At 38.0% G+C, this 27,783-nt stretch overlaps 1 protein-coding gene across 8 annotated transcripts in view; it reads right to left on the bottom strand.

Moving 5' to 3' along the window:
• The window catches only part of LOC130593773 (chromodomain-helicase-DNA-binding protein 1-like), a 72,278-nt gene that overhangs the window by 3,697 nt on the left and 40,798 nt on the right, over positions 1–27,783 (bottom strand). For 5 of the 8 annotated variants that reach the window (XM_057399142.1, XM_057399149.1, XM_057399144.1 and 2 more), the window contains 23 exons: positions 24,044–24,193; positions 23,605–23,858; positions 18,330–18,555; positions 17,333–17,433; positions 16,905–17,083; positions 16,302–16,429; positions 16,000–16,216; positions 15,313–15,402; positions 14,316–14,506; positions 13,055–13,243; positions 12,721–12,883; positions 11,516–11,668; positions 11,162–11,233; positions 8,552–8,701; positions 6,785–6,933; positions 6,404–6,500; positions 6,218–6,313; positions 5,030–5,206; positions 4,650–4,810; positions 2,804–2,845; positions 1,935–2,065; positions 1,281–1,419; positions 1,051–1,201 (listed from right to left, as the gene is read on the bottom strand). In XM_057399142.1, coding sequence (XP_057255125.1) covers positions 1,051–1,201; positions 1,281–1,419; positions 1,935–2,065; positions 2,804–2,845; positions 4,650–4,810; positions 5,030–5,206; positions 6,218–6,313; positions 6,404–6,500; positions 6,785–6,933; positions 8,552–8,701; positions 11,162–11,233; positions 11,516–11,668; positions 12,721–12,883; positions 13,055–13,243; positions 14,316–14,506; positions 15,313–15,402; positions 16,000–16,216; positions 16,302–16,429; positions 16,905–17,083; positions 17,333–17,433; positions 18,330–18,555; positions 23,605–23,858; positions 24,044–24,193 — 3,406 coding nt within the window. The remainder of the gene's footprint in view (positions 1–1,050; positions 1,202–1,280; positions 1,420–1,934; positions 2,066–2,803; positions 2,846–4,649; positions 4,811–5,029; positions 5,207–6,217; positions 6,314–6,403; positions 6,501–6,784; positions 6,934–8,551; positions 8,702–11,161; positions 11,234–11,515; positions 11,669–12,720; positions 12,884–13,054; positions 13,244–14,315; positions 14,507–15,312; positions 15,403–15,999; positions 16,217–16,301; positions 16,430–16,904; positions 17,084–17,332; positions 17,434–18,329; positions 18,556–23,604; positions 23,859–24,043; positions 24,194–27,783) is intronic. The other 3 variants (XM_057399148.1, XM_057399150.1, XR_008970870.1) reach the window with 3 other exon arrangements.

The raw sequence follows: 27,783 nt of genomic DNA, 5'->3' as shown, positions 1-27,783 counted from the left end.
TAGGAAGCTGCTAGTCTTGAACACTGGGAACAGGAAAAGCTGAATTAAAAAAAAAAAGGTAAAAAAAACCCCAATCCAACTATAACTGACCAATATGCCAACATGCTTCAAGGAATGAAAAATTTCTGAAATGTTTTATTTTTTCCCCAAACACACAAATAATGTAGTCTTGGAAATGGTCTCACAAAGTTTACAAGAAACTAGCCTCAGATTTTTGTTTCCACTCTCATAATTTATCTAAAAAGTGCAGAGCTCCTGTATTACTGTCATACATACACAGGTCTCCTAGCTCTGCTTTGTTTCCACTCTCATAGTTTATCTAAAAAATGCAGAGCTCCTGTATTACTGTCATACACAGGTCTCCTAGCTCTGCTTTGTGCGTCTAAATGCATTAACTCATTAACACAGGATATTTCAGAAGCCAAAAATATAAATTAGTGGTTTCATAAAACAAGCAACTAAATGGAAGGCAGGGGCAGGATATCATTAAACAGCTTTGTATACAACCCTGGCTCCTCAAATCCCAAAGTTACAGGTTGCTGGCAATGTCACCGAGTTTGCTTCACTCCAGTCTTTCCCTATGTTTCTCACTACTTCTAAGCAGCTATTGCGCTAATTCTAATATGATGAGTATAACTATTCTCATGTTGCGAATGAGTTTCAAGCAAAGAAACCAGGGACAGGAAAACCAAAGTAAAACCCCAAAACAACCTTCCCTCCAAAAGATCAAGAATAAAATTAACAAAACTAGAGCATTTAAACTAGGGAAGCAAAAGATAGAAGAGAAAGAACCCAAGTGACAAGAGATCCAAATAAATAGAAATACAGAAACATAACAGGTTCTAAGAAGGCATACATCAACTGAATGCACAAAATCTTGAAATCTAATAATTTACCAGAATACAAAGGAGTACAACTGACCTAACTTCTGTGCATTTTCAGTTATCATAAAATAAGCTCTTTCAGTAATTGTTCTTATTAGCATTGTTACCTGTAAAAAAATAATAATAAAAAAAAAAAATCCTTGATGAAATTTTGTAGATGACATACCTTCTGTGTCAAACTGAGATCAGGGTCCATTTTTATCATTTCCCAGCTGCCATAGCCATATTCATAGATACCTATTAACAGATTGGAATCATCTTCCTTACACCAATCAATATCAAAATGAGCTGCCTTAGTGTGGCATGGGATGACATACCTAGTAGAAATAAATTAGAAAAATAAATGAGCAATCTTCTCAACCTTAGCAAGGGAGAGAGGAACATGCCACACAATACCTTTTCCTTTCTTCTGGATCTGAAGGAATGGATTTGTGCAATGGTGCCAACTCTTCTTCATGAGAGATGACTAGCTTTGCGTTCACCTGCACTCCTGATATTCGGAATGTTGGGCCTTTAACTTTCCCAAGTCTACCCACTTAAAATAAAGGACCAAATTATTAAAATATTTAGCCACTATGTGTATATTATAAACAAGCACAAAAAAAAAAAAAAAAGTTCGATGCTATAGCAGCAGACGTTCAATTCTAGTAAAAGACTTCTTCATAATCAAATGCTTTAATTAATCTCCAGAATCTCAAGGTCTTTCAGATAATAACAGAAGACTAATTTTAAATTTCACAGTAAAGCAAAAGCATGCTGCATTCTACTGCGATGATTCACTTAGGGAAAAGGGGACAATAAACAAAACTAAAAAGTTTTTACTACAATAATTTTTTCTATATCACCTAGCATGTTAACACTTTGTTAATCTTTTCCCCTAACACTATTGTTTTGTTCTAATCAGAGTGAAAGAATTATTAGCAAAATTATTAAATTGTTATTAAAATTAATAATTAAATTATTATTTAAAATTAATTAAATTATTATTAAAAGTAACAGATCTCTTGACAATTTTTATTCCTCTCCTCCACCCCCCCAAGCACACTTTACCTGCTCTTTCCTGTCCAAAGGAATTGTCATTTAAAGCCTTAATGCATCCATTATGTAAAAGTTCTCCCAGCCGTCTAAGGTCCATCTCAGATTTATCAACTAGCTCAGCATCTCTAGCTATAGCATCTAACCTGTAAGAAAACAAATATGTCTTTACAGCTCTAAAACTTTAATATTATGAATGAGTCCTTCAGATTTTGAAATTAGAGAAGTGAACGTGTAATTTATCATTCACCCACACTTGCTATGCTGTGTACAGTTTTCATCCATGCAGTTAAAAGCAGCTATAGAAAAGAATATAGAAACTATAAAAAAGGGTGTTTCACATAGAGGACAATACAACAGGAACTATAAAGGTCCCTAACTATACAGTTTTAAGTTATATTACTACACATTCTTTCAAATAGAAAAGGAACTATATAATAAGATCATATAGGCTATAAATACTATTAAAGAAAATGAAGGTGGGAAGTTATTCTCAAAATACAGAGTAATACAGAAAGCTTAAAATAAGAACTGACAATGAGAAAAATGCAAAACTAGCAGTTAGTCTGTTGAAAGCCTATGGGTTTATCCATTGTTATCAAACAAGAAAACTGAACAATTGTCACTAATGTAGACTGAACAAGACAGTACATGAAGTATAAAAAAACCCCAAGCAGTCTTACAAAATTTAAAGATTGAACTGGCTGTCTACATACATGCCATGTATGAAGAAAGGGAAAAAAAAAATTAAATTCATGTTATAGTCAAGGCAAAAGATTAAGCACACCATTTTCTCTTCAGCCTAAGGTTTCTTGGTGCACTGTTCTAATTTTAATGAAAACAAGGTTTTAAGTTGCTATACAAATATAATAAAATAAGTTTACCTTTCAAGTGGGCCACCAAATTTTTTGTAACTCTTGATAAATCTAGTAACAGAAAATAATTTTGCAGTTAAAAAATGTATGCTTAACTACACTGGTTTTAAAAATGTATTTGTAAAGTCTTAGTACAAGGAACAATGTGGACAATGCAAAGAAAATAAGAACTAGAGAGCAGGACAGCTTAGTATACCAAGATAACCCACATTTAAAGCCAGTTCTATTTGGTTTAATAAATGATGCAAATAAAACAATAGAAGATATAATTTATTTCAAAAATTACTAATTAGTTTCAGAAGACAAAAAATTCAGCAATGTGATGTGTCTAATAAAAAAAAAAAAACAAATGTGGATTTACAGTAAATTGAGAGATCAGAGATTATGTTAGGCCTCTCATAATAAAGAGGAGCTAGCTACAACTTTAAGGTGATTTTAAGACTTAAGAAAACATAACATGAAAGATAAAGGAATGCAAGCACAATACCCCAGACAAAAGCAGCAAACAAAAAGCTGCTTTTTGTTTGACAAACATATGACAAAAAGCATATGTTAGATGAAAAGGAAACAAGGGTCTTTAAGGCTATTTATATAATCAAACATATTTTATAAGCTTTACATTATTTTAGAGAAGCATGAATGCTTGAATTCCAGAAGCAAAGTAGCATTTCACAAACCAAGCAAAGTAAAGCAAAATAATTTCTCCTCCTTCTATCACAGAAGCATTTTTTAGCACCAAATATTGATGGGACCAGATGTACAGATTCAGTTATGTACTGTTTTTTGTTTAGATAAAGTTAATTTTCTCCAGGGCACCATACCTGCTAGTATGTTTTGGATTTTTGACCAAAGCAGTATTGCTAACACAGGGATGTTTTTGTTATTGCTGAGCAGTGCTTACACAGAGTCAAGCCCTTTTCTGCTCCTCACACCATCCCACCAGCAAGTAGGCTGGGGGTACACAAGAAGTTAGGAGGAGACACAGCCAGGACAGCTGACTCCAACTGACCCAAGGGATATTCCACATCACATGATGTCATGCTCAGCAATAGAAAGCTGGGGGAAGAAGGAGGGAGAGGGGACGTTTGGTGTTATGGTATCTGCCTTCCAAGTAACTGTTATGCATGATGGAGCCCTGCTTTCTGGATATTACCTGCCTGCTCATGGGAAGTAGTGAATGAATTCCTTGTTTTGCTTTGCCTATTAAACTATCTTTATCTCAACCCACGACTTTTTTTCTCATTTTTACCCTTCTGATTCTCTCCCCAATCCTTCTGGGGGAGACTGAACGAGCAGCTGTGTAGTGCTTAGCTGCCTACCAAGGTTAAACCACAACAACTTATCAAAATTGATTATTTTTTTCTTTTAGTTTAAAAATCATTATATAACATGAATTCAATTACAACGGCAAGAAAATTAAAACAAAACAAAACTCACTAAATCTTTTGTAGGCATTTCCACAAAAACATGTCTATTGTTTCTTCAACTACAGTTTTTAGGTCAAATGATGGGAATTTCAATATTTTGTTTGTGGGGTTAAAAAATAAACTCACCCATTTTAGAAACTGAAACTGTTTTTTAAAATCACTGCCTTCAGGGGATACAGGAAGAATAATACCTATTAGAAGACTGTAAAACAACTGGAAACATTTTTCAAACCAAATGTCCGAATTATGGACATAACAGTTCCTTATGCTAGCACCCCAAACTGCAGAGTAAAGCCTTAAATGCCTAGAATAAAACTTTTTAACTAAGTTCAGGATAACCAGACTGTTTTCCACATTTTCAAACTCTAAAATTATAAAAAAATATGTTTTGTCCCTTTAAACATGCACGTCCCTCCCCCCCATCTTACCGCCTAATCTCTGCATCGCTAAATCCTTTAATATTTTCGCGAGGAATAGTTCGTGGTCGTCCGCGTTTTCTTGGTCGTTTTCTTTCTGAGATGGAGTCACTATCAGATCCGGAATATCTTCTGCTCCTACTGTGTCTCCTTTCACTTCCATTAAAGCTGATCTGGAATTTCAGGTTAGGTAGTTCAAAGCTATGTGACCAAAACATTTTTTCAATGTGTTATCTAGCCTGCCAAAAATGAGGGAGGGAGTAGGCGTGGGGGGTGTCATGTGTGAAAATCACCCAACCCAAAAGTACAAGCCAAAAGAAGAGTAATGAAAAAACAAACCAACCATCACCACCAACAAAAAACAAAGTTAACTGGTCAAACCCCAGAGATACCTGTTTTGCACAGTTTCTCATCCTTGGGAGCATATATATTTCTTCGAGCTCTTTTTGTCTTTCCTCCTCTTCTATTCGTCGCCGCTGGACTTCTGGAATGATTTCTTCCCAGTTTCTTAAATTTTGTTCTGGTTCCAACTCAATGTCATCTTCATCCATATTGGAAAAGTTAGCAACCTTATGTATTGGAACGTATGTATTTTCACCAAATTAATACATGATTTTATTTAAACAAAGAGTCGGTAATTAATATTTTAGGAAAACTTAGTCCAGAATGGCATAGTTCATTTATTTATATATACACAAAATGTACACATATAAAATGCTTCATGAAGCACTGTCTCTAATGAAAGTATTTTCATATATGAAACGCACATACTCCATGCAACGTGGCTGAATATAAAGATGAGAATCTAAAATAGAAGCACTATGAAATGCCTCCCCAATAGTTGTGATTATTATTTATTTCCTTCAAAGCAGAAAGCAAGTCTAACCAAAAGCCTGAGTTAATATGAAATTATAATAATACAGAAAACACAATATATTGCAAATGAATGATTAGGAAAGTGATTTAATACTCTACTGATCTAAAAAACCTCCTGCACTGCTTTAAACAAAACCAAGCAAAACCACACCACACACACCAAACCTAAACAACAACAACAAAAAGATCCCCCCCCCCCCCCATGCCCTCACACACAATTTGGACCCACTTAATATTTTAAATGTTAAGTGTTAAGCATTCTTTGGCATTCATATTTACATGGGGGCTGAAAGGAATTTCTAAAAGTCATAAACTAAGAAATCCAAACTTTATTCTCTGTTTTCAGAAGTACCGCTTCTGAAAGTGCTAAGTGGTGCTTAGCTCTGTTCCCAGGCTGAAAGTCAGAACACAGCACTGCACCAGCTACCAAGAAGGAGAAAAATGACTGCCACTGCTGAACCCAGGACAACAGCATAAAGCATTAAATGAAAAACAGCCCTCCTCAGTATTGCAACAACTGAATCAAAGACTAATGTATTTGTAAATCTCTTTCTTATTTTGTTAGGAAAATATGCCATGTATTTTTAAATGCTTGCACTGGCAGTAATTACCCTGTATAAGTGAAAAGACATTCTATGCCAAAGAGTTGAGTTGTTGCTGCACCTGTTTCATAAGAATGAGGATGAATAGGAACAGAGCAATACCTTGAACTGTGAAAGCAATTCATCTCCTACAGTTATTGGGCCTGGCTCATTTTCTCGAGTTTCAGCCCTCTTCAGGATTTCATCTATATCCATTTCCTGAAACAGAAGTTTCTCTTTACAACAAAACAATTCATATGTATTTGTAGTTTCTCTGTCCATCAAGTGTAGATGAAGCATTTCATTTACCTGAGGCTCCTCTTCTTCCCCTTCAGGTTCTTTAAAAAGTTCCTCAGCACCGAACTTCAAAATTGCTGATAATTCTTCCTTATTAAAAGGTGTTGAGCTGAAATACAGAACATTTCAGATAAACACTTTAATTTTGTGAACTTTTTTAAATTCCTATAACCCCGAGTCAATAAAACTACTTTTTGACTTAAATAAATGCTATATTTAATATGTAAAAACATATGTACAAAGACAATATATTTAATATGTTTTGCAGTCTTTACTTACATAACTCCTTACCACATATTTTTTGCTTTTATTAGCCAAGTGAAATGACTTGCATTTTTTACTCAAATAGTCAGGCATACTTAAGCATAAATATGAAAGAATAAACAAATATACCTGGAAGGAGTAGAGCCTGTATGTAGTACAGTTTTCCCTGTAGTGTCCATTCTCTGAATTACTAAGTGATCTAACACCATCTTTTTCTTGGCTCTTTCAAGAATGTCTTCTTCTACTGATCCTTTCGTGACTAGCCGATAAATATTAACCTATGCATCATAAAAAAAGGCTTTATTTACAAGCTCATAAATCGAGCAACAACAGGGAGAAAAGTTAGTTGTGATTACAAATCTTCTAAATCTTACTAAACTAGTATTTCATATATGAAACCAGTCAATCATGTTACCACAGTTTCTATATAAATTATTTAAAAAAAATAAAAGAAGGAAATCCTCTTTAAACTTCTGTGATTAGGCACAAGCATAGCCACAAGGAAATGTGTTATAACTGATTACTATTTGAAGTCTTTTGCAAGAAAGAAACCCAAAGAGAACTATGAAGTATTTAAGTAAAATGGATGCGCCTCAAATACAGCAGCTATTTTCTAGAATGACATGATGCAAATGAACATGGGACAAGTCCACAACTCTTCTCCCTACCCATCCATATCCTATGGCCACTGTGCAATCTCTCCATATAGAATCATAGAATAATTAGGGTTGGAAAGGACCTTAAGATCATCTAGTTCCAACTCCCCTGCCATGGGCAGGGACACCTCACACTAAACCATGTCACCCAAGGCTCTGTTCAACCTGGCTTTGAACACTGCCAGGGATGGAGCATTCACAACTTCCCTGGGCAAGCCATTCCAGTGCCTCACCACCCTTACAGTAAAGAACTCCTTCCTTATATCCAATCTAAAATGTTCAATGTGAATTTATTTCATTACCATGTCCTGTCAGGGCAAGTAACCCTAATGCACGTTGATTACTTTCTCAACAGTTCCCGGAACTGCATTTGAAGGAGCCAAGTCATCCTCCCTGATCCCTCCGAGTAGACCGGCTTTATAAAAAAAACCCAAACCAAGCAAAACACAACAAAGAAACCAAACGAATAAGTCCTTCTTCCCTATAGCTAAATTATATAATAGCAGTCTTCACCCTGGTTAAAAATCTTCTTTTAAGGAGTAATTAGCAGCAAAATTACCAGTAAATAACCACACATTTCTGCTAGCGTATGCCAGCTGTACCTTTTCTGAAGTCAGACCTTTTTCAAATCCCAGTCTCTGGCTCCTCAGAGGTAGTAAGCAGTTGTTTCACTAGCTTAGATACAGTGACACTGAGAACATGTCCCATTTCACAGAACTGCACAAACTTTCAAATAAATTACCCTGTCACTTCCCCAAGAGTATCAGTTATAAAATCAGACTGACACAGTACCGCAGCAGATCCAGTGAACAACCATCCCAGCGTTCTTCAAAGTACTTAGTTTATCTTCACCTTAGAACAGAAATCTTCAGCTGCCTGAGAAATCAATTTGGTCTTAAGAGAAGACCTTTGATTCACATCATATTATTTAAGACTTCTTAATTTTTATCAACATTTCCAACCAACTGGATTTTCAGCTGTCAATAATTACCTCTCTTATTCCCCGAGATTCTAGGGCAAGAGCTTGAAACTCATGATTCATCTCATGCACAGATTGAACCTGGGGCTGGCCAATTCTTTTTAAAGGCAAATTAGCATTATTAAAAGTTTTTTAGAAATTCTTGGCAAATATTAGTTATTTTCAAAATACATGAGGACTGCAATCGCCCAGACAGACAGCTTATGGCTACCATATGAAATCTTCCTTTAAGTTTGGAGTTTAAAAGACAAATCTGCATACCTGTTTCTTCTGTCCAATCCTATGAGCTCTAGCCTGTGCTTGCAGATCATTCTGTGGATTCCAGTCAGAATCAAATATTACTACAGTGTCAGCAGATGCCAAATTTATACCTAATCCTCCAGCTCTGGTAGACAGCAAAAAGCAGAAGTCCTGAAATTATAAAACAATAAATAGCTTTATATATATAAGCTGTAATATTCTTCAAGGAACCAATATGACACTTCTTTATTATATGCTCTCTAAAGCAGACTATGAACTCATACAATTCTTTAAGTATGTCATAAATATTTGTTAGACTTGTAATACAATAAGGTGCTTGTCATGGCTAGAGCCAGTAGATCGCTATTAGAATAGAATAGACTAGATTATTTCAGCTGGAAGGAACCTACATCAATCATGTAATCCAACTGCCTGACCACTTCAGGGTGGACCAAAAGTTAAAGTATGTTATGAAGGGCATTGTCCAAATGCCTCTTAAAAACTGACAGGCTTGGGGCATCAACTATCTCTCTAGGAAGCCTATTCCAGTGTTTGACCACCCTCTCAGTAAAGAAATGCTTCCTACTTCCTAATGTCATGTCTGAACCTCCCCTTGATGCAGCTTTGAACCATTCCCACATGTTCTGTCACAGGATACCAGGAAGAGATCAACACCTCCTTCTCCAATTCCCCTCCTCAGGAAGCTGTAAAGAGCAATGAGGTCGCCCCTCAGCCTCCTTTTCTCCAAACTAGACAAACCCAGAGCCCTTAGCCACCCCTCATAGGACATGCCTTCCAGCCCTTCCACCAGCTTTGTTGCCCTCCTCTGGACGCATTTGAGGACCTTCACATGGAATATCTCTTTGCTTAGTTCGGGTCATCTGCCTGGTTATGTCCCCTCCCAACCTTTTGTGTACTGCGCAATCTATTCACTGGGGGGAGAGTGAGAAGGCCTTGACACTATGCAAACGCTGTCCAGCAACAGCTAACACACTGGTGTGTTATTAATATTGCTCTGTCACAAAACTAAACCACAGCACCATACAAGCTGCTATAAAGACAATTAACTCCAGCCCAGCCAGACCCAGTATAAGTATAAAGCAAACTGATATCAATTACTGACTTCTCTGTGGTTTAATGGAAGCAGCATCCTAAGATGAGCAAAAGCCACTTGGGGAGAAAAAACCCAAGCAAAACACTGGCCAGAAATACAACCCCCCTTGTTGTTAAGCCTTATGTGTGCTCAAGTCTCTCTGCTTTTTTGTTAAGAGAAAATTAGGTGTTCTGAAGGGGTCAGTGCTCTTCAACATATTCATAAACAATATGAAAATGAGATGAGCATGAGCAATGGGGTGACAAAGTCTGCAGATGATACGGAGTTATTCAGGGACAACTAAAAAGGACTACAGAAGTATCTTATGTGACAGGCAATAAAAAAGCATATGAAATTAAATAGTGAAATAGAAAATAAATTTGAGTTTTAAATACAGCAAAAGTTAATAGCAAGCCATTACTGCTTAGGAATAAGTCCTTGGAGTTGTCATTGATACTGTCATTAATATTGTAGATCAGTAATAGAAAAAAAAAAAGAAAAAAAAAAGATGGCTTTTTATTGATTATTAGGAAATAAATAGAGAATATAACAGGAAATAATTTTATTGCTGCACAACTCCATCATTTGCCTCTATTCTTTAATACAGTGTGAAGTTTGGATCCCCCCTTCATCTTAAAAAACTGTACAGTACAACTACAAGGATTCCAGAAAAAGGCAATGATGTCTAGACTAGATATTTAAAATAGAACCAAATTTTGTATTTAACAAATACCTGATATTTATGTTATGAAATTAAGTTCTTCCTCCATAGCAGAAACATAAGCTCAGCAGCAACTGACAAATGCTATGCTCCTATTGCTGAAAAACCGTGTCAGTGCAGGACAAAAGACCTAAGATTATCAAAGGTATGGAATGGCTTCCATAGTAGGAAGCCTAAATAAAATAGGAATCTTAAGTGGTATACAAACAATGGCTAGAAATCAGTTTTTCAGTTTCTTCCGGGGCAAGGAAATAACAGGTAAAAAATTAAGATAACAGAAGCCAGATTAGCTCTTTTAAGCTAATAAAGATAGCTTTTCTTCATGCAAAGATATACACATCGCAATTCTGCCCATTGCCTAAGTAGGGTTTCAATGTCAAAAGCTTGTGCAAAAGTTTCATGCTCCTATAAAAATTGAAGGATTAAGTCCTACACAACAAAATAAATTCAATTATTCCATTTTTATACAGTACTTAAAATTACTTTGATAAAGAGCATTGACAAAAATCTAAAAAAAAACAACCAAAAACCAACTATGTATTTATATTAGTTACACACCATTTTCATAAATTCCGTGTTTCCTATTTAACCTCCTCTTAGTTTTGGTTGATTTTTTTTTTTTTGGTTGTGGGTTTTTCTGTTTGCTTGCTAAGAGTTGTAAACCTTATAGTCTAGGCAACAGAAATAGAATTTCAATGCAATACATCCCTCACTTTATTCTATATTCAGGTTTTGTGTAATATATGTTATATTTCTTGGGGAAAAAAATTAAAGCTGAGTAGATTAAAAAAAAACAGCACACCCACTAATACCATACCTCTGATCCTTCTGCATTAAAATGATCCAGGGCTTGTTTCCTCAATTCTCCTTTTATTGATCCGTCAAGTCTCTAAAGATATTGAATAACATAATTAAAAAGGAACTACTACTATATTCTAACTGGAGCAACTTGAAATCTCAATTGCCAAAATGGGGGGAGGGGGGGAATAAGAGTAATGCAACAATCTTTCTAATTCATCAGTTTTGTTTCAAAATACTATTTAGCATAGAGTAATTGCCAGTCTTTTCCTATACATAAAATAAAATTTTCATAAATCTTCCTTCAAAAAGGACACTTAAGATAAAGTGGTAATGATCAAGGCTTCTTGGCGACTACCAGCAAAATTCTTACCTGAAAGGGAAACTGACGATACTTCAAATACTCCGCTAGGATGTCTAGCATTCTCACCATCTGAGAGAAAATCAGTACTCTGTTGCCACGTTCTCGTAGACGAATCAGTAGCTTGTCAAGAAGGATTAGTTTCCCACTGCTACGTATTAAATGCTACAAGACAATAAAATGTGTACTGCAAAATAAGTTCACCTCAACACTAACATACACTGCAGATGGTTAGACATTCATTAACGGGACATGAAAGTTTAATAAGTATTTAGTCAGTCCTAATCTTGTAAAAACTCATAAAAGCACTGAGCACTCTAAGTGAAATCAACAGGAGTACTGACTAGCATGTTTTTCAAATAAATGCATTTCTCAGTTCTGGCTCATAAAACCGCATCTTAACATTTCATTAAAATGTTAAGTAAATATAGTGTGCTACGAGTTAGAGCAGTTACAGTGTAGACTCAAGTTCTTTTCTAACAAATAAACAACAACAGACTACCTGACTACCTTAGTACTACTTGCTCCTCACTTCCTTTCTTTTGAACAGAAATAAGCACTGCTACTTGACCTGCTAAGTAATTTTAAACAATGCCTAATCAGTCAGGTTCCTTAGGCAAGATAAAAGTGAGAGCAATCTTGTTTGTAGAGGGCAACAGGCTTTACCTAGGTTACAATGTTAACTCTTCTCAGCTCCAGCGGGAACAACTAGAAGAGAAACTCATGTGCACGCTGAATTTAATGTTGGCAATATTAGGCCTCTTTAGCTGAAGAGGCTCAGGATAGAATTTTGGGGAATAAAAAAATTTGGAGTTAGGTGCTTTTATTCTTTATGCCAGAAATAAGAAGGATGTATCATTCATAACTGGAGCTAACAAAGATTATTCAGATGAGACAAGGAAATAATTGTTACAAGTATGCAATTATTAGCAATAATTTCTGAACACTTCTGATGAGTTTAGCTACAAATTTAAGTAGTTAGTGTGCCAAGTTACAAATGAAACATCCTTTAGCTTTGATAAGCACTTTATAATATAAAATAGCTTGTGCAGCGACAACTTGTGATTTCAATCTAGTAGTTTTTAGAAAGTATTTAAATTATGAACTTCAAAGGTCACAGAAAAAAAAACCTGATCTTTAGAAACATTTATGTTGTTATAAACCGCATCAATTATATTACTGCATGCATAGTAAAAGGTTTTTTTTTAAGGTATTACCTGTAAGGCCTCCTGTTTATTACAGAATTCATTATCACCTGGTGGTTTAATGAGGTAGCAATGGTTACAACACTTCTTGAGTTCCATCATGATGTTCAAAAATCCTGAGGTACTGCCTTTTGAACCTTTACTCAGGGCTTTATAATTCCTGGTTAAAATCCACCTATGATATAGAATGTGCAATGAAAGTAATTTCTAACCATTTGTGGAAATAGGAAGGATGTAAGCTCTCAAAATACCAGTTCAAATTGCATTATGAGAACTATTACACTTCAGAAATTTTCATATAGATATATCATTAAAATTGCAGGAATTAAAAAGTGTCATTACTTACTTGTAATATTGCTTCTGTAATGCACTCATTTCCATCCTCAAAATCTGTTCAACCTTGGCAGGTAAAGATTTTTCTACATCTTTTTTAACTCTTCTGAGTAGAAATGGTTCAAGTTCTTTGTGAAGACTTGCATAACCAAACTCTCTCCCTTTGCCATGCTCCTCTTCAAAATCTTCCCAGGAAGAAAACCTTCAACATAAGAAAGAATAAAGGTAAAATAGTGACATACCATGAACATCATAGACACACAAAGACCATAAATATACCACATGTGCACAAACACATACGGACTTCTTCCCCACACCCGTTTTATTTAATAAGTTTGTGAATTTGCATCTCACAAGAAATTCCAAATATTTTGCATGCAAATAAGAGAATGGAAATTTCCAAAATTTTGCAGAATGAATATTCAAAACAAACTACTGGATTTTAACTTCTGCAGCGAAAACCCAACATTATACTTTTCTGCATGGTAGAAGGTTGCAGAAATTCCATTATATTTCTAAAGATCAGCATGAAAAATTAGTTGCATAGCTGGAGGAAGTGCAAGAGAACGGACCGCATACCTTTTGCAGCTTTTATGGACTAGATAAAATGTAATTATTCTCTGCCATGTGCTAACAGACTAAGACAATGGACTTTGCGATCAAATAAAGAATAGGTGCCAGACAACAGGTTTAGTGGCCTTGCTTGTAAGGTTCTGAAGAAGTGAATGCAACGCATAACTCCAAATCTAATTGGAACTACAGTGCTATGTATTTACAAGCTATCCAAAAGGAACATGTGATCTTATTTATCTCGGATATAAACAGAGGTCAGTGTAGAGTAACATCAATACAATAAACCTATACTATGCAAACTATAAGGGCAAATTCACTGCCTGACTGAACTACTGGATACTTGGATACGGACAGTGTAGTGCAATCTTGTTTTCACTCATGGTACTAAGAAAAGAAGACATTCCCAGCCCCATTCTATTTCCCTAGAGTAAATCCATGTGAGTTTCCTTTTAGATTAAGATGAAACGTCTTTTCAGGTTTGAGTCATGCATCAATCCTTTTTTTTTTTTTTTGGACTGCTAAAACAGCTACCAACAAAATTATCAGGAGCAGAATGAAAAATGTGTTCAATTATTTTATATAAAATATTTAAACTATTTCACAATGCAATTCTTTATCTCTGTTAACAGATTATCCAATCACTACAATATTCCACTGTAAGAAACTTGACCACACACACAAAAAAATTTCACGTTCCTTACTTTTCTGGCATGATGAAGTGCAGCAAAGACCAAAGCTCTCTGAGGGAGTTTTGTAGAGGGGTTCCAGTAATAAGAAGACGATGATTAGACTTAAAGTCTATTAAAGTCTTATACAGAAGGGAATCATCATTTTTTAAACGATGAGCTTCGTCAACTCCTATAAATACCCAATGCAGACCACCAAGGAATGACTTAAAGAAATTGGGGGTGGGGGGGAAACATTATACAAGTTAATATATTATGCAGTTTCTGACATTTTACATGAGGTTATATATACACCATCACTCCTTTTATTTTAATAATGAATGGACACATGTTTTTAGTATTAATTACGGTTTTTATGTTTGCTAGATTCAACAAAAGGCTATGCAGGCATCCCATGTTTATACTTGTGGGGGAGGAGGTAGGCAAAAAACTGATCTATACATTTCCAATTGACAAAAGAAAAAAAATGTTAAAAATCCACTATTAACTATCTTCTTTCCAGCATGTATGAACAAATGAAATAGAAAGCCAACAAGCAACCTTTTAAATTAAAATTTTCATATGCTGTTAGGATTAACAATAACTCTATGTGCTACTATCATGAAGAGAGTAGTAATATAAATAATACTGCACACGCAAATACAAAGATAAAACATGGGATTTCAGAACTGTGAATCACAGGTGTTTGGGGCTAGGGATTGGTTTGATTTTTCAGTTCCAGGGTGATGGCCTAACAGAGTAGAGATTTTGAGATGCAAAGAAATTACAGCAATGTGAAGCTCAAGCAAACTGAAAAAAAAAAGTTTAACCCACTTGATGGGGGGGGGGGGGGGCAGAAAGCCTCACCATATATACATGAATCTAGAAGTGCTTAAAGAAAACATCACTGTCATATTTCCAAGAGTAAAGTTGTCATACTCCCCATCCATTTAATGGCCCAGAACCCAAATATGTGCCAACTCTAAAGGAGTTTTACATTCTACAAATTATCTCCCTGAAGATGTGTGATTACCTTATCCTTCAGCAAAATTTCATAAGTTGTTAGAAGTATATTAAATTTTAATCGTTTTGTCTGTGGATGCATCCATTCATGAGTTCTTATCTACAAGAAAAATCAAGTGAACTATAAGGTAGAGAAAAATGGTCTTATTGATCGGGATGACTTCAGGTACTACAGCAATATAGATGTTAAGTGACATATAAGACTCTTATCACAAAAAAGGAACACAACACATGAAGCTTTAAAAAAAAAGTTATTCAACAGTGGTGGTGGGGTGTTTGTTGATTTTTGTTTAGTTAGGTTTTTTGGGGTTTTTTTTTGGGGGGGTTGCTTTTTTTTTTCAACCTTTAATGGATAAGGTTACTTACATTCCTCCTTTCAGAAAACAAATTAAGATTGCCTGTCTGGATTAAATATTTATTTTATGCACCTAAATAATCACATGACAAAAGACAATTTATTTTCAAATGCAAGGTCGCATTTTTAATTCTTTTTATTATTAAGCAGGAATGAAATTTTTCACATACATTTATATCAGCTCAAAATTTATGTTTTTAATTTGCATTTTTAACACATACAATGTTTGAAATGAGTATTTGCTCATTCCTAATCAAAATATTGGAGATTAGCATAATACAGGAACATGAAGTATGCCTTGTTTACCACTAATCTTTTTCAATGATATAAAGAAATACTCACCATATTTCTGCTAGTTATATCTCCTAAGTAAACAACAGCATTCATCTGAGGAGCCCAAGTTTGAATCTCTCTTTGCCAAGATGTCAAGGTAGAAAGTGGCACGACTAGCAAGAAAGGCCCATACAGTTGGTGTTCGTGAAACAGGTAGTTCAGAAAAGAAATTGTTTGTATTGTTTTACCCAGACCCATTTCATCTGCAAGAATACAACTATTCCCTCTAAAAACAAACAAACAAACAAACAAACAAATTTATAAATGCTTTCAAGTTAAAAACAGCAAGACTAATTGAAGACTATACTTACTTGCACCATGAATGAGCAAGCCAGTTCAGTCCATTTAACTGATAATCTCTTAATTCTAAACTCTCATGTCCTCCAATATAAGACGGTTGCTTCTTTAGTGCAACAAACCTCGGCCTCTGTTTTAGAATCTGTCAAAAGCAAATTGAACATCATTCCTACTACTAAGTGAAGTTACGCAACATGTCTTATAGAAACAAAGCAGCAGTAGAAATCTGTTTGGTCACCAAGTCTAGACTTTATTAATCACAACTAGACTATATAACAATATTAACCCATTAGCAAGCTAAAATTAGCTTGGCTGCCAATCTAAATTCCACAACAGAACTGACATGAACTCATTCACAAAGGTCAGTTTTAAAACAAATTGAGGTACTAAACAATTCTACCTGTTAATGGCAATAAAATAAGCAGGGAACAAATATCTAAAAAGACTATTAATAATGATATTTGCAACAAATATAACTATAGCTATCATTATTACTGTTCTGGACAACATCTGAAAAATATTTTATATCGTACATCTTTTTTAATACATAAAATATGTCAAACTTTTTTTTTTATTATTATTGCAACTGCATAAATCCATTGAAATTACACACTCACCTTGCAGTCCTTAAATGGAGTAGTCTTGGATAGATTTCTGCTAAAATACTCATCAATACACGCCTGAAATTTTTTGGCAATGAGAGCACCATCTTCCCAGCTACATTCTGAGTAAGGCAGACCCTGCCATTTGCAATAGTAATCTGGATAACCAGCTTCTGATTTCTGATTTGAATGAGCTGCAGAAATGCATCAGAGATACCAGATCAATATTTTCCTTCTGTATTTTAAGAAAGCTCTCATTTTAGGTGATAAGACAACATGAACTAGTTTCACAGCAAAGACAGTATGACAACTTTTCTTTTCATCAGAGATTTTGTTTTGCCCTAAGTTGTTAGGGATATTAATAACCTAAATTTCTTAACAACATGCAAGCAATAAACTTGTAATATTCTCAACACTTTTCCATCTGGAAGTTTGTCACATACCAATTATCCTTTCCACTATTTGATATTGTTTATGTAGATCATCTGTAAGTTCCTGCTGGCAGTTATAATATTCCACATCTTCTGGAGAAGCATTTTTCAGCCTGAAATGGGAATTTATTTGTAGCACTTATTACATTGTGTATCTCTAAAACTAAGAAAATCTGGCAATTTTAAAGCTCTGAACATAAGCACCATAGGAATGCTGCTTAAAGAGCTTCTTTGAAGAAGGCACAACTCTGAAATTCCTGTATCTGGCCTAGGTACCTCATCACTGATGAGTGAGAAAGCTTATCAAAAGACACTGCTATCAGCTACACCTTGTACTAGTCATACAGTTAATTTACAATATCTATTCTCAACACTGAGTAGTGTTTTTCACATGGCATTTTCACAGAACATCACTGATGGCTCACTGTAAAAATCTATCATATAAGTAGGAATCACTAAAAAGCCCACTATTCATAGATTATATTAAACATACTAATAAAATGGAATCCTAAAACACAGCACTAAAACGTAAGGATTTATTTGACTTCTTGGTTCTGAGGCTTTAACAGAAGTTTGAGCCAAGAAAACTAAATGCTGTAATGTTTTGAGTGCTTTAAGCATTTCTGATTTCTTTTTTTAATCTCTGCAGCAATTCCTGAAGACCTCTGATCAAAATGCAATCAATCAATGGCACAATTAGTAAAAGGTAAGATTTAAAACAAAACCAGAAAACCCGCCACCCATCCTGTTAAAACTTCATTTTTAACAGACACATTAAAATCTAGGTGCAGAAGCTGCTTCCTTAAAGGCCTCATTTTACAAGATGTGTGAGCATTCTCACTTGCTCAAGTAAAGTTTCTATGATCAGAATCTTACAGCTCTTGTCTTCCTGTTGCATAGGCACTTGAAACTATGCCTTCACAAAGAGGCGATAGAACTCACAAACCCACAATAAAACATCTATATTACAAAAAATAAGGAGTGCGGAAGTAGTTATAAAAATACTCACCAGCGTTTTGTTTCCAGATCCTTTTTCTTATAGTTGTCCAGTTTCTTCATTCCTTTAACATTTTGTTGCTTTAGTGTTTCTTCAGTTTCCCAAGTATTATGGATGTGTGACCAACCTTTCCATTTAATAAGATACTGTACTTCTCCTAGCTCCTTTGACTTTTCAAACCCAGTATTTGGGTCACCATCTGCCTCAACAGCATAGATGGTGGTTGCAGCACCAGTGGCTGGTAAAGAAATCACACCATAAGGCTTGAATAAGTGTGCACTGCCATAAATTAATCAGTAAAAAACATACCACAGAAAGCAATTTGTGACAATCTTATATGAGCATGTAACTTGACAAATTATATCTACAGCTCTTATGTTATTCCTCTTATTTGAAGAATTATGATGTAGCTATATTAACACATGCACAATGAGATTAAAAAAAAAACAACAAACCAAAACACTCTGCATCTAACCTATAGTATCTCATTTAATGATAATTTTCTTAGCGTTCCTAGTTTTTCTAGTGATTCACAGAGAATGCTCCACTAACACCGCTTGCTGTCATCTTTGCTATATGAGAATAAAACAGATATTTGACATTGTGCTTAATCAGCCTTGAGACTTGAAACACTATTCAATCATTACTATGCATTCTATAAATCCAATTCACAGAATCGAAGAATGATTGAGGTTGGACAGGACCTCTGGAGCTCATATGCTCCAACCTCCATGCTCAAACAAGTTCACCTAGAGCCAGTTGCCCAGGACCATGTCCAGATGGCTCTTGAATATCTCCAGGGAAGGAAACGCCACCACCTCTTTGGACAAACTATTCCAGTGCTTAGTCACCCTCATGGTCAAAAAAAGTCTTTCCCTATGTTCAGATGGAACCTCCTGTGTTTCAGTTTGTGCCCACTGCCTTTTGTCCTGTCACTGGACACCAATGGAAAGAGCCTGGCTCTGTCTTCTTTGAACCCTCCCTTCAGGTATTTATATACATTAATGAGCTCTTCTCCCTGAGCCTTCTCTTCTCTGTCCCACCTCTCTCAGCTTTTCCTCATAGGAGAGATGTTCCAGTCCCTTGATCATCTTTGTGGCCCTTTGTTGGACTCTCTCCAGTAGTGCCATCAGTCTCTTGTACCGGGGAGCCCAATACTGGACATAACATTCCAGATGCAGCCTCCCCAGCAGTAAGCAGAAGGGAAAGATCACCTTCCTCGACCTGTTGGCAATACTTTGCCTAATGCAGCCCAGGATACCATTAGCCTTCTTTGTATCAAGGGCACATTACTGGCTCATGTTCAATGTGGTGTCTACCAGGAACCTCACGACTTCCTTCTGCAAAGCTGCTTTCCATATGTTTGGCCCCACAGCATGTACTGCATGGGGTTGTTCTCCCCAGGTGCAGGACCTGGTATTTTCCCTTGTTGAACTTCATAAGGTTCCTTTCAGGCCATTTCCCCAACCTGTCAAGGTCCCTCTGGATGACAGCACCACCCTCTGGCATACCAGCCACTCCTCCCAATTTGGTGTCAATCTGCAAACATGCAGAAGGCACACTCTGCCCTGTCATCCAGCCCATTGATGAAGATGTTGCAAAGGACTGGACCCAGTATGTACCCCTTGGGTACACCAGTAGTTACTGGCCTCCAACTAAACTTTGCACTGCTGATCACCACCCTCTGGGTCCAGCTGTTCAGCCAGTTTTCAACCCGCCTCACTCTCTGCTTATCCAGCCCATAAATCAAGAGCTTGTCCATGACAAACTTATGGAAGAGTGTCAAAGGCCTTCCTTAAGACCAGTTTGACTATATCCACTGCTCTCCCCTCATCTACAAAACCAGTCACTTCATCGCAGAAGGTTATCAAGTTGGTCAAACATGATTTCCTCTTGGTGAAGCCATGCTGGCTACTCCTAATGACCTTCTTGTCTTTCATGTGCCTGGAAATAATTTCCAGGATTAGCTGCTCCATCAACTTCTAAGGGATTGAGGTGAGGATGGCTAGCCAGTAGATCTCTGGGTCCTCCTTCTTGCAGACAGAAATGACATGCAAACTGGTAATAACAGACGAGGAGAAGGCTGAGGTATTCAGCAACTTTTTTGCCTATGTCTTCTCTGGCAACCTCTCTTCCTACACCTCGCAAGACAGGGACTACAGAGTCCCTCCCACTGTAAGAGAAGATCAGATTCAAGATGACCTGAGGAACCTGAGCATATATAGGTCTATGCAACCTGACAAGATGCATCCCAGAGTCCTGAGGAAATGTAGTTGCCAAACCACTCTTCATGATATTTGAAAAGTCATGGCCATCAGGAGAAGTCCCTGGTGACTGGAAAAAGGGAAACACTGCATCCATTTTTAAAAAGGGTAGAAAGGAGGACCCTGTGGACTACCAACCTGTCATCTTCACCTTTGTGCCTGGGAAGATCGTGGAACAGATCCTCCTAGAAGCTATGTTAGGGCACGTGGAGGACAGGGAGGTGACTTGAGACAGCCAGCATGGCTTCACCAAAGGCAAGTCCTGCCTGACCAACCTAGTGGCCTTCTATGATGGAGTGACTACATCAGTGGACAAGGGAAGAGCTAACTGTAAGGCCTTTGACATGGTCCCCCACAACATCCTTCTCTCCAGTTGGAGAGGGAAAAATTTGATGGATGGACTGGTTGGTAGATAAGGATTTTGTTGGATGGTTGCATCCAGAGAGTAGTGGCTAACAGCTCAATGTTCTGATGGAGATCAGTGATGAGTGGCATCCCTCAGGGGTCCGTAGTGTGACCAGAACTGTTGAATATCTTCATCAGTGACATAGACAGTGGGATCAAGTGCACCCTCATCAAGTTTGCAAATGACGCCAAGCCAAGTGGTGCAGTTGATTGCTTGAAGGAAGCGATGCCATCCAGAGGAAACTTGGCAAGCTCAAGGAGTGGGTCCATGTGAACCTCATGAGGTTCACAAGGCCAAGTGCAAAGTCCTGCACCAGGGATGGGGCAATCCCCAATATCAATACAGGCTGAGGCATGAATGGGTTGAGAGCAGCCCTGCTTTTCTGAAGAAGGCTGAACACCTGGCTGCCGATGCTTGCTTGTGTGGCTTTTTCTTTACGTATTAAAATGTCTTTATCTCAACCCACGAGTGTTGTCACTTTTATTATTCTCTCCCCCATCCCACTGACAGGGACTGAGCAAGCAGCTGAGGGTGGTGAAACACTGGCACAGGGTGCACAGAGGTGTTGTAGATGCCCCATCCCTGGAAACATTCAAGGTTGGATGGGGCATTAAGCAACCTGATCTAGTTGATGACGTCCCTGTTCATTGGGGGGGGGGAGGGTTGGACTAGATGACCTTTTAAGGTCCCTTCCAACCCAAACCATGATACTATGACATTTGCTTTCCTCCAGTCTTCAGACACTTCTCCCAGTTGCCATTATCAATCAAAGATTATTGAGAGTGGTCTCACAATTACAGCTGCCAGCTCCCTCAGCACTCATGGGTGCATCCCATCTGGGCGCATGGACTTACGTATGTCCAGTTTGTTTAAGTATTCCCTGGCCCGATCCTCTTCCACCAAAGGTGCATCCTCCTTGCTCCAGACTTTCCCATTTGGGCATTTTTGCCCATCAATAGCAGCTCATTGGGATGAGCTGCTATTGAACTATTTCTTCCTAAGCTCATTTTACTACTTCCCTACTTCCCCCCCCCCCCTCCTTATTTGAACTCTTATTTGAGGCAATTTTTAATAAAATACAGTCAGTATTACAGCTGAGGCAGACTAGCAGCAGGAAACAGGCTCATTTCTGTGAGGAGAGCCAAATAAGGAAGTAGACCCAACCAGATGCAGGGGACAGATATAGCAACAGAGCATGGCAATAGCAAAGGACTGCACAAGCAGTAACAACATCTGGGCATGCATAATATAAGAAATCTATTCCAGAAGACTTTTAACACAATGGTGACACTGCATTGGAGTAAGGGGCTAGAGTAAGAATACACTGGAATTTAAGACAGTATGGGAAAAGAAAGTTGAGAGGAAAGAGAGTGCAAGCTCTGAGATAGGTCAGAAACTCTAGAGATCAGGTATAATTAATGGAGAAAAGCAGTTCTGAAGTATGAGTAATCCCAAGTTTTCTATAATCAGAACCCTAATTTGCAGGCTAATAAAACAAACCCACATAAGCAGGACACTGCAACCCACCAGATGCTGGAAACATAGAATCATAGAATTTTCTGTGCTGGAAGGGACCTTCAAAGGTCATCTAGTCCAACCCCCCTGCAATGAGCAAGGACATCTTCAACTAGATCAGGCTGCCCAGAACCATATCCAGCCTGACCTTGAATGTCTCCAGGGATGGGGCATCCACCAGCCTGTTCCAATATTTTACCACCCTCATTATGAAGACTTTTTTCCTCACATCCAGCCTGAATCTCCCCTCTTTTAGTTTAAAACCATCACCCCTCATCCTACTGCACTAGGCCCTGCTGAAAAGTTTCTCCCCATCTTTCTTACAGGCCCCTTTTAAGTACTGAAAGGCCACAATAAGGTTTCCCTGGAGCCCTCTCCAGGCTAAATAAACCCAGCTCTCTCAGTCTGTCTCCATAGGAGAGGTGTTCCATCCCTCTGATCTCCAACAGGTCCATGTCTTTCCTGTACTGAGGACTTCACACAGTACTCCAGGTGGGGTCCCACTAGAGCAGAGCAGATGGGCAGAATCACCTCCCCTGACCTCCAAATTCCACCCTCCAAAACCCCCTACGTAACAACCCCACTCTCATTTATAAAATTACTTTTAGAAGTGCACATGCAAACACACCACTGAAATTTTAGATTCCACCATCCACTGCACTGTATTGTAACTATTTGTACAGGAGTAACTGAAATCACGATCTCAATGGTTCAGACTTCCCAACTTCAGCATTCAGGCTACTGGCTAGCTGTCCTATCCAGTCCACTTTTTCTCCACCCCTCTGCATGCAGTTTATACCTATCAGGTATCAATAAACAGTACAAATAGTGATTTAACAGTATGGCATGCATTTATGCAATATGGAGCTATATTCTAATTAATTTTTACTTTTTCCATTAGTTACTTAAGTTCTATGTTTTACTTTATAGGGCTTACAAAAGAAACATGCTTATGAGTATGAAAACCAAAATAAGATTATTTTATAGTATTTTTAAACTTATTCTTTACAAACATCACAGGTTACATACAGCTGAGAACAACTGCTGTTTACATTGTACCACAATGAACTACAGCATCTTAAGAACACTGATAAAAAAATACCTCCTTTTCGGCCAATTCGACTATCCATAAACTTCTCTATAGTTTCAAATTCATCTTCTTCAGGCTGTAGGACATCTTCTCCACAAACTTCCAACAAGTCATCAGAATCTGTCTTGGTTTCTTCAGCTTCTTTGTAACTAACATTGACTGTTGCCTGGCGACGAGACACTCTCTTGTCATAGTCATCATCATCTGATGAATCAAGATACCTCTTTTTCTGTCCTGCAATCTTTTTGCAGCTTTTTGGCTCAATTCTTGAAGACAATAAGATACAACACAACAGTAGAGTTGCTGCCTGTATTTGTTACTAAATATAAATATTTCATGACTGCTCAGTGCCTTGGTTTTCATTTCATTCATTAATCTTTCATTTGCCTGTACAGTACTTGATTATGAATTAGAAATAGTATCAGATTATCTAACATGCAAGACTTCTTACCTGCTTGGAGGTTTCTGGCTTTTGACCTTGTTTTTTGGCTCATAGACAGATTCTCTGTCTTCACAACTGCTTTTCTCTCTATCTTCCTCTGATTCAGAATCAGAACCAGTTCCTGATACTGACCCTGAGCCAGACATTTGCCAGTCTTCACTGTACATATTGAGAGACAAAATAGTAACTCACATTAGGGTTTGGGGTTTTCCTTGTTTGTTTTGGTTTTAAATCAAGTATTCACCACAAGTTTGCTGTGTTAATTTCAACATTCTTCATGGAAATAAAAATGTTAAAATAGCAATTTCAGCTGGAAAGACAGAAACTTATCATGAATGGATAACAGGTAAAAATACCCAATGGATTCAAAGAGAGTTGAATTAAGCTTTCTGTTATCCAGAGGTAGATGTAAAAAAAAACAAAACCAAACACAAAAAAAATTGGATTTATGTATAAATTACAGCTTTAATAATGGAGTTAACCTGACATCAATAAAACCTGAAGTCCTTAACAAGACTTTAGCTGGAAAGATACATATTTACAGTAACTCACCAATGCTCAAGTCAAAAAAAACCCATAACATCATATTTTGCCAAATTCAAAATTCTCTAATAGTTATGGTTACAAGCTCAGGAGTGTTGTGTCCCGACTAGAAGGAAGTATGGCTGGAGGGCCAGGAGACCTCCATGGATGGATAAGGAGCTCCTGAGGAAAATTCAATTGAAAAAAGAGGCTTATAAAAGGTGGAAGCAAGGACAGGCGGCCTGGGAAGAATACAGGGATGTTGTCTGGGAAGCCAGGGACCAGGTTAGGAAACCTAAGGTCCAGTTAGAATTAAAATTGGCTAGGGATGTGAAAGATAACAGGAAGGGATTCTATAGGTACGTAGTGAATAAAACACATACTAGGGACAACATGGGCCCTCTCCAGAAGCTATCAGGAGAACTGGCTACAATGGATTTGGAGAAGGTTGAAGTTTTAATGACTTCTGTGCCTCAGTCTTCACTGGCGAAGGCTCTGACCACACCACCCAAGTCTTGGAAGGCAGACGCAGGGACTGTGAGAATGAAGAACTTAGGCCCACTGTAGGAGAGGATCTGGTTCAAGACCGTCTTAAGAACCTGAATATGCACAAGTCCATGGGACCTGATGAAATCCATCTGCAGGTCCTGAAGGAGCTGGCGAACAATGTTGCTAAGCCACTGGCCATCATATTTGAAAAATCATGGCAGTCAAGCGAAGGTCCTGACGACTGGAAAAAGGGAAATATAACCCCCATTTTCAAGAAGGGGAAAATGGATGACCCAGGGAACTACAGACCAGTCAGTCTCACCTCTGTGCCTGGCAAAATCTTGGAGCAGATTCTCCTGGAAGGCATGCCAAGGCACATGAAAATCAACAAGGTGCTTGGTGACAGCCAGCATGGCTTCACTAAGGGGAAATCCTGACTGACTGGGAGGCCTTCTGTGATGGGGCTACAGAACTGATGGACAAGGGCAAAGCAGTTGATGTCATCTACCTGGACTTGTGCAAAGCATTTGATACTTTCCCACATGACAACCTTGTCTCTAAATTGGAGAGACATCAATTTGATAGATGGACAACTTGGTGGATAAAGAACTGGCTGGATGGCCGCACTCAAAGAGTTCTGGTCAATAGCTCGACATCCAGATGGAGACCAGTAACGAGTGGTGTCCTTCAGGGATGAGTGTTGGACCGGACTTGTTCAACGTCTTTGTTGGCTACAAGGACAGTGGGATTGAGTGTGCCCTCAGTAAGTTTGACGATGACAACAAGCTGTGTGGTTCGAGTGATCCGCTGGAGGGAAGAAATGCCATCCAGAGGGAACCTGACACGCTTGTGAGGTGGGCCAGTGACAGCCTTATGAAGTTTAACCGTGCCAAGTGCAAGGTCCTACACCTGGGTCGCAGCAATCCCAGGCACAGCTACAGGTTGGGCGGAGAAGAGATTCAGAGCAGCCCTGCGGAGAAGGACTTGGGGGGGTTGGTCGATGAGAAACTTAACATGAGCTGGCAGTGTGCGCTCGCAGCCCAGAAAGCCAGCCGTATACTGGGCCGCATCAAAAGGAGCGTGACCAGCAGGTCGAAGGAGGTGATCCTGCCCCTCTACTCTGCTCTCGTGAGACCTCACTTGGAGTATTGTGTGCAGTTCTGGTGTCCTCAACAGAAGAAGGACATGGAACTGTTGGAGCAAGTCCAGGGGAGGCCACGAGGATGATCAGGGACTGGAGCACCTCCCGTATGAAGACAGGCTGAGAAAATTGGGGCTGTTCAGCCTGGAGAAGAGAAGGCTGCGTGGAGACCTCACAGCAGCCTTCCAGTATCTGAAGGGGGCCTATAAGACTGCTGGGGAGGGACTCTTCATTAGGGACTGTAGTGATAGGACAAGGGGTAACGGGTTCAAACTTAAACAGGGGAAGTTTTGATTAGATATAAGGAAGAAGGTCTTTACTATGAGGCTGGTGAAGGACTGGAATGGTTTGCCCAAGGAAGTTGTGAATGCTCCATCCCTGACAGTGTTCAAGGCCGGGTTGGGCAGAGCCTTGGGCGACATGGTTTAGTGTGAGATGCCCCTGCCCATGGCAGGGGGGGTGGAACTAGATGATCTTAAGGTACTTTCCAACCTTAACTATTCTATGATTCTATGTTCCCTGTGCCTCATTTGAATAATTAGGAACTTCAGCATAGGAACCAAAAATAATACAGAATCAGATTTGAGAATGACTTGGACCGTAGCAGTTTGAGAGGCACTGACTCCCCAACGCCCCCACTGAGCTTCCAAATCAGTTCTTCACACCCATGAAAGATACTATGAGTAAACCACTCGTGACTCCTGCTTAGTTGAGATCTACTTTACAGCAGGAAAGATGGACTCACTGATCAACAGTCACTTAGCTCAGATTTTACAGAGATATTTAATCTTAATAGCTTGGGGGGGGGAAGGGGGAGAAAGGTCTGGCATGCATTCTTGAAAGGTCACTAAATCTATTACCATCTATTATCTACTACCATCTATCATCAGGTTTAGGGGTCTTTGACCAAGATGCTCAAACAGTGGCCTTCAAAGGTGGAATATTACTCAAAGACATTTTCATTAAATTTCAGATCAGGAAGCCTAAGAATCACTGCCATGATACTTCTTTCACTTAAATATGCATTGGTCCTAGAAGTTACGTTTTCATTAGGGTCAATACATCTGTGTGTCTTGGAAATACTATAGAATCTTCATTCTCCTTAAAAGATTATTTTTCTGCAAGCAGTAAATTAAAAACCACCCAAACAACAACACCCCCCACCCCCAAATAAAAACAAAAAATCTCCACCCCAAAACAACTAACTCCCCCACCCTGCAAATCCACAACCTGCATTTATTTGGAGATATAGACAACATATAAAACACCATACTCTAGGGCTTGGATCCTGTACTAAGTTATATAGAGATAAATCTGATCTGTATGTCAGATAACAACTGCAAACATATTTGTTCAAAATAGGTATAAATCAAAATTGAATCACTGGATATATGAGGTTATTTGGTTACTAGATTCTAAACTTGAATATCTTTCCTGTAACAGAGTATGTTATTAGGTGTAATCACATTCTTAAGTAACAGAAAACTCTGAATAACAATTCATCACTAGAGAAGTACTATTTTGCATAGCAAAGCCCGCCTCCCCCCACCCCACCCCCATTTCTTGAAGATATTATAGCGGCGACCCTGAATATTGA

This window comes from Pezoporus wallicus, unplaced genomic scaffold, assembly GCF_028554395.1.
Source record: "Pezoporus wallicus isolate ANWC-B61680 ecotype Strahan unplaced genomic scaffold, APGP_CSIRO_Pwel_v1 contig_4492, whole genome shotgun sequence".
Classification (NCBI taxonomy): domain Eukaryota; kingdom Metazoa; phylum Chordata; class Aves; order Psittaciformes; family Psittacidae; genus Pezoporus; species Pezoporus wallicus.
Note: the sequence above shows the minus strand (reverse complement) of the source record. Positions and strands in the feature narration are given on the sequence as shown.